The following is a 14,359-nucleotide window of genomic DNA, read 5'->3' as shown; positions in this document are numbered from 1 at the left end:
GCACCTGACTACCCCCCCCCCCCCCCGACAGATGTTGCCCTCGGCATCGTAACACAGTAAATAACACATATCTGCATGAGACATAATTATGGCAATAACAGTAGCATTTCTAACAACATAATTAGAGTATTTTGCAGGGAGTTGTCCTGGTTGTATCACATTGGGTGGAGAACCCCACTATCTTCTGTGGGTTCACCTCCAGAACTGTCATCCTTTGAGCGCGGCTCCAAAAACTTGAGTGGTTTGGGGTCAGCGGGGCCAGCAACACCCCCTTCACCCGAGCTGGTGACGGCACACTCGGAGTCCAGAGAATCGGCAGGACTGGCAGCCTCTGGAGTGTCCGGAGAGACATCGGTGGTATTCTCCTCCTCAACCTTATCTGGGGCCAGAGGACCGAGTTCAGTGGGAGGCAGAGACCACTAAGAAAGGACTTCCTGGATTGGCAGTACCTCCTTGGGGGTCATCATAGCTTCTGTCTGCAGCAGGTTTAGAGGAACAGTCCTCACTCAGCACACAGTCCCCACTCGGCACACAGTCCCCACTCGGCACACAGTCCCCACTCGGCACACAGTCCCCACTCGGCACACAGTCCCCACTCGGCACACAGTCCTCACTCAGCACACAGTCCTCACTCAGCACACAGTCCCCACTCAGCACATAGGATCACAGCAGGTTGTGGTGGAGCTGTCTTTTAAGTGGTTCTCTGCCTTCTGAGACCACATTGTACACAGGGGTTAGTGGGGAAGGCTGTTTGTCCACACAATTGGGGTACGTTCCCACTTGGGCTTCAACTTGCTGCCTCTTTCACATTTCAAGTTCTTTACCAGGACCCGGCCCAGTCAGGTCACTCAACCAGATAGAACACCTTTGAGATGAATTTGAGCAGAGACTGTGAGCCAGACCTTCTTGTCCAACATCAAATGCACTTCTGGAAGAATGATCAAACATTCCCATAGACACACTCCTAAACCTTGTGGACGGCCTTCCCAGAAGAGTTGAAGCTGCTATATCTGCAAGGGGTGGGCCAACTCAATATTGAACCCTACAGACTAAGACTGGGAGGCCATTAAACTCTGTACTACTTGTACCTACAGGTAGGCCTATAATAAGGCTTACCTGTAGTTACTGTAAATATCGCAGTACCTAAATTTTCCGGCATGCGCTCTGAAGGCTCGGCTTACAGAGCCGGAACTTCAGAGCAAGTTTCTGAAATGGGCAGCTCCTGGGCGCAATGCGCGGGAGTGATGTCATCGCGTCCCCGGCCCCAGCCGTCTCAGCAGTGACATTGCGGCGCAGGAGTGCTTTGTTATAAGTTAAGTTTCTCATAATGTGCTAGTATGTGACCATAGTTGCCAACGGTCCTGAAATTCCCAGGATTAGGACATTTGTCCCGAATTAATTTTGTCCCGGGAAATGTCCCGAGAAATTCGGTTTGTCCCGGGAAATTCAAATTCCCCCATTTTTTGCGGCCGGCCGCTAGAGTTTCAGGATGTCGGGGGCCAGTCTATGGATGTCGGGGGCCAGTCTGTCGGGGCCAGTCTGTGTATGTCAGGGGCCAGTCTGGATGTCGGGGGCCAGTCTGTGTATGTCTGGGGCCAGTCTGGATGTCGGGGGCCAGTCTGTGTATGTCAGGGGCCAGTCTGGATGTCGGGTGCCAGTCTGTGTATGTCGGGTGCCAGTCTGTGTATGTCGGGGGCCAGTCTGTGTATGTCAGGGGGCCATTGAGTCTGGATGTCGGGGGCACCAGTCAGAGTCTGGATGTCAGAGGGGCCAGTCAGAGTCTGGATGTCAGAGGGGCACCAGATGTTAAGAGGACTGATGGGGATACCAGATGTAAGGAGGGGCTCTGCTGATGGACACAGATGTGGGGAAGGTACCTCTGATTGGGCACCTGATGTAGGGAGGGACTCTGTTGGGGGCACCTGATGGAATCTGGTGGCAGGCAACGTGGCTTGTGATGTGCTCATGGCTCCCACTGATTCGGCATTATGGTGAGTTAAATGAATTCATTTCATATTACAATGTAATAATAGAAATAATGCGCTTCAATCATCCTGACACCATAACAATCATGGCGCCGGGATGATTGAAGTGCTAACACCAGGTATTTGGAGTATCTTTATCTGCTGATTGTCAAACTCTGGAAACACATATTGCGATTGGGGGGCTGCTGTCCCTCCATCCTCCCCCCCTTTCCCTTTCCCTCTCCATACCGCATTCATCTCAGACACTAACCACACCCCTTTGAGACACACCCTGTGTAAGCCACGCCCACTATTTTACGTAAACAATGCCCATATTTGGCCACTGAGCGCCGCATTTTCACCTTTTCCTATGCCACACCTATAACCGCATGCCCCTCCCCCTAATTATAACACAACTCCACCTACTGCCAAAAAAGTGTCCCGAAAATCGTTTTTTACAATGTTGGTAACTGTGTATGGGACGCATACAAACACATTATGAGATTGCGTTGCAGGAATTTTATTTTTTTAACCACCAGCAGTTGACTAAAGTGTGTGTGTAAAGGTGTCACAATACTCTTGGCAATATAGTGTATATAGACACATGTATATACTGGGACTTTGCAATGTTTTATCTCTTGCAGCTCCCTGTTCTTCATATTATTATTCTTATTATTCTGACAGGCAAGTGAGACAGAAAGTCTGCATTGCCTCCATATCTCCCCTCCCCCCTCCAGTCACAGCAATGTGGAGATGACAGGAGGGGGAGGAGGAAAAATCTCCTCATGTCTGAGCAGCCCCTCCCAGATGACATCACCGGGAGGAAACAGGAAGTAGAAGAGAAGCTCTAGACTGCTGGTATTTTTGTAGAAGGCCTCAGAAGAGATCCAGAACATCCGAGTGAGAAATGTTTAGAAAAGAGAGAAATAATTCTGTACATGGAGATTGTTCTCTGTTAGGAATGATTTCATTTATTAGTGGTGAAGGTGAACTTCTACATTAACGTCTTAAGAACCGCCCCACATACATATACTGTGTCAGGGCGGCTCCTAAGAACAAAATCACGTACCTATATGTGATCTCTTCTTCCTGGTCTGGGGTGTGCCCACATGTTGCTGGAAACCCCCTCCTGCTGTGATTGGACACAGCAGGAGCCAATCTGTGGGTTCGGCGGACCCGATGTGATCGTTCAGAGAGAGGCAGAACGTCAGTCTGCCTATGTAAACAAGGAAGACCGCCATTCTGCCAGAGGGGAAATTGTAGATCTTGTGTTTCTGTGAAGCTGAAACACAGATCTCTGTTTTTCCTTTATTCAAAGCACATCCTCCACACAGTTAGCAAGCACCCCCTAGGGCAGTGTTTCTCAAATCCAGTCCTCAGGCCCCCCCAACAGGTCGTGTTTTCAGGATTTCCCTCAGATGAAATGGCTGTGGTAATTGCTAAGGCAGTGAAACTGATCAAACCACCTGTGCAAAATAATGGAGAGCCTGAAAACATGACCTGTTGGGGGGGGCCTGAGGACTGGATTTGAGAAACACTGCCCTAGGGACACATTTAACCCTTTGATCGCCCCTGATGTTAACCCCTTCCCTGCTAGTGTCATTAGTACAGTGACAGTGCATTTTTTTTTTTAGCACTGATCACTGTATTGGTGTCTAGGGCTGCTACTATCGATTATTTTCATAATCGATTAATCGGCCGATTATTTTTTCGATTAATCGGATAAAAAAACGGAAAAAGGGGAGAAATATATATATATATATATAAACACAGTACTGGTGAACACTTACCATGGCAGACGTAGAACACAGTACTGGTGAACACTTACCATGGCAGACATAGAACACAGTACTGGTGAACACTTACCATGGCAGACATAGAACACAGTACTGGTGAACACTTACCACACACACACACCACGTCCTCTTGTCAGCCGGGAACTCCGCCGGCTGTGTCACCGTCCCCACACACCTGCTCCGGCCTCGTCATCATCCATGGAACCACACAGGCTAGCTGAGGCTCAGAGACACAGGCTAAACAACGCTCTGGGGGTGATGTCAGCGCGCAGCTCGCTGCCGCCGGGTGTACCAAGATGGCCGCCAGCTCCGGAGCTAGGCCGAAGCCGCGGCCTTTCCTAAGGCCATGGCCTGCTCTGCGGATCGCATGGTGTGGACCAACTAATCGATAATATCGATTAATCATTTCAGCCCTATTGGTGTCACTGGTCCCCAAAAAGTGTCACTTAGTGTCAGATTTGTCCGCCGCAATGTTGCAGTCCCACTGAAAATCGCTGCTCGCTGACATTTCTGGTAAAAAATATATTTAAAAAAAATCCCTAAATCTATCCCACAGTTTGTAGACACGATAACGTTTACGCAAACCAATCAATATACGCTTATTAGGATTTTTTTTTACATGTAGTAGAATACATAGTGGCCTAAATTCATGAAGAAATTCGATTTTTTTTTTTTGCAATTTTTTTATTGGATACATTTTTATAGCAGAAAGTCAAAATTTTTTTTTTTTTTTTTTTTTTTCATTTTCACTCTTTTTTTGTTTATAGCGCATACAATAAAAGCCGCAGAGGTGATCAAATACCACCAAAAAGAAATCTCTATTTGTGGGAAGATAAGGACGTCAATTTTATTTGTGTGCAGCGTCACAACGACCGCGCAATTGTCAGTAGTGCAGTGCCGTATTGCAAAAAATGGCCAGGTCATAAAGGAGGGGGTTAAACCTTTCAGGGCTTAAGTGGTTAAAGGACTTTCATCGATAGGAGAAATATGTGAGCACTATAGAACATTCTTCCACCAGAGGAAATAATATGAGGAGATCTCTGCTCTGTGTACAGTCTATGGAGATCTCTATGTGAATGGCGGAATGAAAGGGGGTTTGCCCGAGGGACCCTCCAGCTGCCGTGTGAGGTGAGAGATTGAGGAGCGATATTATTACCACCACTAAGACCCCTTTCACAAGGAGGCCGTTTTCAGACATTTTAGCTCTAGAAATAGCGCCTGTAAAGCGCATGAAACCTGCCTCCCATGCCGCCCAATGTGAAAGCCCCGAGAGCTCCCACACTGGGGCGGGGCGCTTGGCGGGACGTTAGAAAAAGTCCTGCAAGCCGCATCTTTGCATCGGTTTGGGAGCGCGGTATTTAGCACTCCGAAAACGCCCTGCCCATTGCAATGAATGGGTATCGCTTCTGAAGCGCCACAACACAGGCGATTTAACCCTTTCTTCTGCTGCTAACGGGGGGGTTAAATGTGCCACGCTATTGGCCCAAAAATGTGCTGCTTAAACAGCGGAAAATCAACGTTAAAATGAGCAGCGGACGCTCGGGCGCCCCCAGCATGAAAGGGGTCTAAGGCTGCTTTCACCCTGAAGGCGGTTTTCAGGGGTTTTATTGCTAAAAATGGCGCCTGAAAACTGCCTCTCATGCCGCCCCAGTGTGAAAGCAGTCCTGATGTTCTCTACTAAATGAAGGACCAATTTAACCTGAACTGATGTGGTATAAGTCACCTGGATACAATTAGTAGTTGCAATGCTGTGTAACTGTATTACTAAGACCTCACACTGGGGCGTTTTTCAGGCGCTTTTGGGCTAAAAAATAGCGCCTGTAAAACGTCTCCCCTGCAGTCTCAGTGTGAATGCCCCGAGGACCCTCACACTGAGGCGGTGCGCTGGCAGGACGTTGAAAAAAATTCCTGCAAACAGCACCTTTGGAGTGGTGAAGGAGCCGTGTATACACCACTCCTAAACCATTCCTGCCCATTGAAATGAATGGGCAGCACCGACGAATCGCCGCTTTGTGGGTCATTTTAACCCCTTTTCCGGCCGCTAGCGGGGGTTAAAAGCATCCCACTAGCGGCCGAAAACCTCCGTAAAAACAACGGTAATAGCGGAATTTTACCATCAGCTCCAGTGTGAAAGCAGCCTAAAGGCCCATACACACGATCAGAATTTTTGACAACAAACATGCAAATTATCTGTTTTGGAGAAACATCCGACCGCGTGTACGCTCCATCGGACAAACTTTTTCGGTTTTCATCGGACTTTTGTTGGCTGTGCGAACGGACAAACTTTCTGGCAACAAAAGTCCGATGGAGCAAAGTCTGATCGTGTGTACAGAAAACCATAAGACTTTTGTACAAAGTACAAACAGGCATGCTCAGAACCAATGCAAAAGATCACCCAACAATACAGAAGTTGACCAAAGGTGGCGGTAAAGAGCAGAAAAACCACATGATTTGGTGAAAGTTGGCTGAAAAAGTCCTGCTGTGTGTATGTAATACAAGTTCACGGCCGACGCCCTTTGTACAAAAAACCAAGGGAAAGTTTGTACAAAGTCCTATCGTGTGTATGAGGCTTAACACAAGATGTCAAAGATTTGTTCTAACTTCCATCATGAAGGAGTTCATTTGCACGTCCAAAGTAAAGATATTTTTTTGTTTTTTTGCATGATCTCTTCTTCTTTCTGCTCCTTTTTTTTCTATTGTCCCTTTTCTCCCCCTTCCTCTCCTCTCTCACCTCTTATCTCTCTCATTCATTTTTTTTATTCATTCTGGTTAGACGAGGGAAGGGTAATAATCCCTGTCATTTTTATTTTGCCTTTTTTGTGTGCAGAAAATGAGCGGATATTTTTCCAGTGTGAGGGAGGTCTCTTCTTGCACAGTTGTCAGGAACAAATGTCTCCAATGGAAGAATTTGTTTTTCACTTTTATGCTGCTTTTTCTTATTGGGGTGTGGGGCACAACTATATTGGACCTTGTTTTTTTTTTTTTTACTACAAGGTAGGGCGCATGTGTGATAAGGGGCACTCTGATGGGCAAAATTTTAATTACTCTGGGCACAACAAAACGTGGCCATCTACATGCCACTTAACATAAAATGTGCCCATCGGTGTTGCTCTTAAAATATGCCCATCAGAGTGCTCCTTATCATAAAATATGCCCATCAGAGTGCTCCGTAACATAAAATATGCCCATCAGAGTGCACCTTAAAAGATTATGCCCCACATACCTTGAGGTCAGGAGAGAGCACATTTGGCAAGCTGCAGGGGGGCGGAAGCTACAAGATATACCTTGCATGAGAGCCAGGAGCAGGGAGTCAGGAGCCGCGAGCAGCAGGGCCTGCCAGGAGTAAGAGCGAGAGCCACTGTGAGGAGCAGGAAGCGGGGCGCACCCCCCCGACATCACTGGTGGGAAACCCGTGGTCCACGCAAACCAATGACTAGTACTAAATTGGCGGTCCGGGCAGAAGTGTCCCAGGGTCTGCCATTTAATGATGGCTGCACTATAAAAATACACATCATTCTATCTAGTTTGTGTCCAGAACACACAGAGAACATATCTCACCCATTATTTGGTTTATATTTCGTATCACAGCCTGAAAAAAAATTGAAAACTATATTTTTCCTCCCATCAAAAGCTAAGAATGAGTCTTAGTGGCTTATTCTTTACACCTATATTTCTGTGACCGACAATAAGTAAAAACCATTTGCTTTGGGTTCTTCCTGTCCTCTGTAGGGTTAATGTGTGAAGCCTCCACCTTCTTTATGAAAACAGATTTTTAATTTCGTTTCTTCTTCCTTGTCCTCAGAATGGCGTCTGCTGCTCTAGGAGACGAGCTGAGCTGCTCCATCTGCCTGAACCTTTATATGGAGCCGGTGTCACTGAGATGTGGACACAACTTCTGCCGGGATTGTATTGTGACTGCTCTGGATACACAGGAGGGGTCCGGAGTTTATTCCTGTCCGGAGTGCAGAGAGGAGTATGTAGAACGTCCTACTCTGGAGAAGAACAGGAAGCTGTGTAACATTGTGGAGAACTTCAAATCTACACAACAAAAAGAGGAGAAAAGTGAGATCCTCTGTACATATTGTCTGAATTCACCCGTGGCCGCCATCAAGACTTGTCTACAGTGTGAGAATTCTATGTGTGCTGAACACCTGACAGCCCACAACAAGACAATGGACCATGTGTTGATAGAACCCACCTTGTCCTTTGGAAGTAAAAAATGCTCCATCCACAAGAAGATTCTGGAGTATTTCTGCTCCGAGGACGCCGTCTGTCTATGTGTGTCCTGCTGTCTGGTGGGGAAACATAAAGGACATGAAGTGGAACTTCTAGAAGAGGCTTTGGAGAAGAAGAAGGAGAAACTAAGAAATATTCTAGAAAAACGAACGATGACAAAAGAGACAGCTGAGAAGAACGTTCAGAATCTACAGGACCAGAAGAGAAAAGCTCAAGAAAAAGCCGATGATGAGAAGAAGAGAGTCACTGCCCTGTATGAGGATATCAGGAGACAGCTGGAGGTCCAGGAACAGAGAGTCCTGAGTGAGATCTCCAGACAGGTAGAGGAGGTCTCACAGACAGTCGATGATCTCATTAAACAGTTGGAGATACAGAAGGACGAGCTGTCCAGGAAAATTGGTCACATTGAGAATTTGTGTAACATGACCGACCCAATAACTGTCCTACAAGATCAGGAATCCGACACAGGTGACCAGAATGTGGAGGAATCTTCTGTTCATAATCTGGATGATTTTATGATCTCTCTTGTGTTACACAAATCTATAACTGGACTTATCACTAATATGCAATTGAAAAACAATCTTTATACGCAGGATGGGACTGATCTGCTACTGGATGGAAAAACTGCCGGTGACTTTGTGGTTTTATCTGATGACCTGGGAACAGCATCCGACTCTGAAACACAAATGGTTAAACCAGAATTACCCCAGAGATTTACAAAATACTCTCAGGTGATGAGTATGGAGAGTTTTTCCCATGGGAGACATTACTGGGAAGTAGAGGTCGGTGACTGTGGGGATTGGGATGTGGCTGTTTGCTATCCCAGTATAGAGAGAGATGGAGAGGAGTCTGGTATTGGGTATAATAACAAGTCCTGGAGTTTCTACAAAATTGAAAATGAAAATGAATATGAATATAGATATCTACACGACTCTCAGAAAGAATCGTTACACCCGGAGTCTCCTGTGCAGAGATTGGGAATATATTTGGATTATGAAGGTGGCCGTCTGTCCTTCTACCAGCTGAGTGACCCCATCAGACACCTCCACACCTTCACCACCACCTTCACCGAACCCCTCCATGCCGCCTTCTATCTGGATAAGGGAGCCTGGGTAAAGATTGTATCTCCGGTGTTTTCCATAAAACCATAATTTACAACCTCATTTCTTTTTTCTAAAATGTCATCAATACAAATAATAAAGTAGGTGAAATCACCTTGGGCGTAGTTGCATCTGGGACAGTTAAAGACACTCTATGTTATCAGTGAGGCCTCGTTCACATTGGAGCGACTTGTCATGTGATTTGACAGATCAAATCACATGAAAAGTCACACCCTATTTTCGACAATGGCACTGTTGAAATCGGTGTGACTTTATGGTGCAGCATCGATTTGAAAAAGTAGTTCCTGCTTTACTTTTGGTGATCTTAGGGGCGACTTGCATGAAGCCACACAGATGTCTTCCAAGTCGCACTGACATGCAGCTTTGAATTTGTGCGATTTCTGATGAAGTTGCATGATTTGAAAGCCGCATTCAATGTGAACAAGGGCTTAACCAACAATATTTGAAAGAGATCCTGACAGCATTCAGAACTATACATGTTCTTATTCCCTTCTGCTAAGGCTACATTTACACCAGTGATTTAGGCCTTTGCAAACTGCAGCGGTAGGAATCTTCTGATTTCTCCTGCAGCTGAGAGCGGTTAGGTGTGGCCACCGGCCCCATTTGATGACGGGGCGGCAGCTTTTCACGGCTCTCCACACAGCCAGCAGTTACCGGCGGTGATCACTGCTGGACACATTTGTGTGTTTAGTAAAGATCACCGCAGGTAATGGCTGGTTGGGTGGAGAGACGCTCACAGCTGCAGCAGGAATCGCAAGATTCCTTCCTTTGCAGTTCACACCGGCCTTAATCGCCAGTATGAACGTAGCCTTAAGCTGGCCATACACCATATAATTTTCTTATTCAATTTCCTTTAGATTTACCTTCAACTGTGTAGTACAAGGGCCTGCCTGATTGCACACAAACTGAAAGTGTTCAGATTTGACCTCATATTATATGGTTTTGGTAAATCTAAAGGAAATCTATAGAAGAAAATTGTATAATGTATGGCCAGCCTTACTCTTATTGAAAAGGACACATCCCTTTAGTGCCACTTTTACAACAGCCAATACCAGGGCCGCTACCTATAGTCAGGTGGGCGCCAGCCTAGAGCGTACATCAGCCCTGGGGGGCTAAGCAAGCATACCGGCGCTGTGTGTCTTCCGGATCTTCCGGCCGGGGCCTGCGGACCATGGCTGGCATACAGCTACAGAGAATCGCGGGAACGAGCTGACCTGCTGCCATATAATGATGGAGACTGGTCGGCAAGTGGTTAATATTGGTTTGCTCTCTTAATAACCTCTGTATATCTGGCACATATATATATATATATATATATATATATATATATATATATATATATATATATATATATATATATATATCTATATCTCAGTACTGCTTATGACTACATACTTATGAGCTGCTTGTATGTCGCAGATAAAAGTGCGGACCTTAAAGCTGAGTTCAGGAACAGAAAAAATCTAATTTATTCCTCATTAGCCACCGTGTAAATTAAATCCATATTGTGTGCTTCCAATGCTTTTGCAAACCCAGATATTATTCTACAAAAGTATCAGTGACCTCATCACTGTGCTGTACGTAGCTTGTGCTGTGGGAGGGGCCCAGATGTACCCACTCACTACAGTCTCCCTGCAGAAATCTACAGGAGGGGGGCGGAGACAAGACCAGTCCCCTCACACAAGGAGAGAGATCAGCAGTGAGTGGTCTTTATTACAGGAAGTCTCACACTGGATTACTGCACAGATTTGGGAGAAATACACAAAGCACACCGAGATTCAAGAACACACATGATGAATGTGTATACACAATATTTTCTTATCTCGGAGTGCAGCTTTTTCTATTTTTAGAAATGTTTTTTTTCTTTCCTTTTTTTGGCACATCTGTCAGATTAATTACAATGAAGAGAATTGTTTTATCTCTTTTCATTAGTCACAATGTAGCCACGCCCTCCACCCATAGAAAACCCCGCCCACTTCCATACAACTCACTGGGAACGCAGCAAAATTCTTTCCCATTCTGGGTGGTGGGGAACTTAGGAGAGTCGTAGGAAACACTGGAGAGGGGAGACTTATTCTGGGGATAGAGATCTCCTCTTATAGGAGACAATTCTATGATCTGATGGTGTCGGGTTTTCATGTCACTGTTTTATTTTATTGGTTGATATTCAAGATGATCTGAAGACTTTTTGCTGTTATGAATGGAGTAGGGAAGGATTAGAACCTCTGTCAGGTTTTTATCGCTGTCTGTGTCCCCTCTGGAGAGATCCGTCCTCTCTATTTGTTCTGGTGAATATTGTCACTGAGAGAGAAAGTGACGAGAAATCCAAAACTTTATAAATAGATGGAAAATCTTCCAATTGGCACACCTGTACCAGTGCCCAAAGGATAAGGGTCACCATACACAATACAATCTGACCATACAATTTCTGTACAATCTACTTGAGATTTACTAAAAAAAATTGTAATATGAGGACAAACCTCATCTATCCAATCAGGAAAGCCCTTGTACTGTAACTACATAGTGGTTGGTAGATCTAACAGAGATTGTAACGTTTGTAGTGGACTCAGGAGTGTGTTTCGCCATAATTTGGGGAGATTTTCCCACTTCCTGTTGTCTTTGAGACAGGAAATAAAAATAAATCCATCATTTGGTATACAGACAGCAAAGAAACAAAACAAACAAAAAAAAATAAAAAACACATCTGCATTTGCCAAAGAAAGCCTTTATTAAAGTTGAAATCCAATCAGATTTTTGGTTTGTCCCTTTTTGTCTTCAACATGTCATTTAAAATTTCAAATAAAACATTTGATTTTCATTACATGACTCGTCTCTGTTCTTCTCTATGTAATGCAGGCAGATCACGACAGGTGGGAGGGGCCGGGTGCTGTACATGGCTTCCTGAAAATGTTGAGTGATTGGTGGATATCAGTTGGGAGGGGTGGGAGTTCCTAGGCAGGCTGTATTTGCATGCAGACTTTCCTATTTTTCCTATTGCGGCTTCACTGCCCGTTTCCTACTGCACATTTGCAAGTCGCACAGCGCTTTGTGAATGGGACGCGCTGTTAGGAAACACACAGTTCCCAGAACGGAGCGTGCCCCATTACCCAGAAGACAACACGAGGAGGAGAGAAGGCTCATATCATAAGGCTTACCTGTAGTTACTGTGAATATCGCAGTACCTACAGTTACTGGCGTGCGCTTCGAAGGCTCCAGAACAGAGCCAGAACTTCAGAGCAAGTTTCTGAAACCGGACAACTCCCACTCACATCCCCCTGGAGTGATATCATCGCGTCCCCGGCCCAGCCTTCTCAGCAGTGACATTGCGGCGCGGGAGGGCTTTGTTCTAAGGTAAGTTTCTCATAATGTGCTAGTATGTGATGTATACAAACACATTATGACATTGCGTTGCAGGATTTTTATTTTTTTTTAACCACCAGCGATTGACTAAAGTGTGCGTGTAAAGGCATCACAATACTTTTGACAATATAGTGTATACAGACACATGTATATATTGGGACTTTGCAATGTTTTATCTCTTGTAGCTCCCCTTTCTTCTTCTTCTTCTTCATATTATTATTATTATTGTGACAGACTAGTGAGACAGAATGTCTGCGTCTCCTCCAACTCTCCCCTCCCCCCTCCAGTCACAGCAATGTGGAGATGACAGGAGGGGAAGGAGGAAAAATCTCCTCATGTCTGAGCAGCTCCTCCAATCAGCACACAGAGAATGCAATGATTCATGGGACTTGTAGTGTCTTCTTATCTCAGGGAACTACAAGTCCCAGATGACATCACCGGGAGGAAACAGGAAGTGGAAAAGAAGCTCTGAGTGTATTTTGTAGAATAACTCAGAAGAGATCCAGAACATCCGGGTGAGAAATGTTTAGAAAAGAGAGAAATAATTCTGTACATGGAGATTGTCCTCTGTTAGGAATGATTTCATTTATTAGTGGTGAAGATGAACTTTCACTTTACCTGCTTAACCACTTGGGATCCGCGCTATTGCAAAATGACGGCAACAGCGCGGACCCACATTTCCGGGACTACGTCTATTGACGTGGTCCCGGTTACGAGCGGCCTGCGCGCCCCCTGAGGGGCGCGCGCGGCGCGCTCTGTGATCGGCGAGTCCGTGAGACTCGCCTGATCACCGATCCGTGTAAGGGGTCGATCCCGACCCCTTATCATGTGATCAGCTGTCAGCCAATGACAGCTGATCATGTGATAAAACGGAGCCGGTAATCGGCTAGTATTCCTCCTCGCGCTGACAGCGCGAGGAGAAAAAAAAAAAGCCGATTGCCGGCGGCCGTGTTCGGGACATCAGTCCCGATCACGGCCAGCAATTCAAACGGACACCTGCCCCCTGCCAGTGCCCACCTGCCACCCGCAGTGCCATCCTGAAATAAAGTAAGTGCCCCCCTGTCAGTGCCACCCAGCAGTGCCCATAGTGCCCACAGTGCCACCCAGCAGTGCCCACAGTGCCACCCAGCAGTGCCCACAGTGCCACCCAGCAGTGCCACCCACAGTGCCACCCAAAATCTGCCTCAAAGGTGCTGCACCCCAGTGCCGCCCATCAGTGCCCAGCAGTGCCGCCCATCAGTGCCCAGCAGTGCCGCCCATCAGTGCCCAGCAGTGCCACCTATCAGAGCCACCTATCAGTGCCCATCAGTCCCATCTATCTGTGGTACCTATCAGTGCCCATCCGTGCCACCCATCCGTGCCACTTATCCGTGCCACCCATCCGTGCCATCTTATCTGTGCCCATCTTTGCCCATCGGTGCCGCCTTATCTGTGCCTATTAGTGCCGCCTTAACTATGCCTATCAGTGCCCACCAGTGCAGCCTATCAGTGCCCACCAATGCAGCCCATCAGTGCCCACCAATGCAGCCCAATAGTGCCCACCAATGCAGCCTATCAGTGCCGCCTAATCAGCGCACTTCAATGAAGGAGAAAAATGACCCGTTTGCAAAATTTTATAACAAACTATTAAAACATGATTTTTTTTTTTTTTTTTTTTTTTGCATCTTTTTTTGTTTGTTTAGCAAAAAATAAAACTCCGAGCTGTAACTAAATACCACCAAAAGAAAGCTCTATTTGTGGGAAAAAAATGATAAAAATTTCATTTGGGTACAGTGTTGTATGCCCGCGTAATTGTCACTCAAAGTGCATCAGCGCTGAAAGCTGAAAATTGGTCTGGGACTGAGGGGGGTTTAAGTGCCCAGTAAGCAAGTGGTTAACCACG

At 46.1% G+C, this 14,359-nt stretch overlaps 1 protein-coding gene across 1 annotated transcript; it reads left to right on the top strand.

The window, feature by feature from the left end:
• Positions 1 to 7,519: 7,519 nt before the first annotated feature.
• Positions 7,520 to 10,427, top strand: LOC143923693 (E3 ubiquitin-protein ligase TRIM39-like). Its single transcript, XM_077447498.1, has one exon. The coding sequence runs from the start codon at positions 7,564 to 7,566 to the stop codon at positions 9,145 to 9,147; it is 1,584 nt and encodes a 527-aa protein (XP_077303624.1). The 5' UTR covers positions 7,520 to 7,563; the 3' UTR covers positions 9,148 to 10,427.
• The last annotated feature ends 3,932 nt before the right edge of the window (positions 10,428 to 14,359 follow it).

This window comes from Lithobates pipiens, unplaced genomic scaffold, assembly GCF_037356315.1.
Source record: "Lithobates pipiens isolate NorthernLeopardFrog02 unplaced genomic scaffold, aLitPip1_a1.2 Scaffold_22, whole genome shotgun sequence".
In the NCBI taxonomy this organism is placed as follows: Eukaryota; Metazoa; Chordata; class Amphibia; order Anura; family Ranidae; genus Lithobates; species Lithobates pipiens.
Note: the sequence above shows the minus strand (reverse complement) of the source record. Positions and strands in the feature narration are given on the sequence as shown.

Bases quoted from the DNA above. Each gene is read 5' to 3' on its own strand.
- LOC143923693 (XM_077447498.1), top strand. From the start codon at position 7,564: ATGGCGTCTGCTGCTCTAGGAGACGAGCTGAGCTGCTCCATCTGCCTG.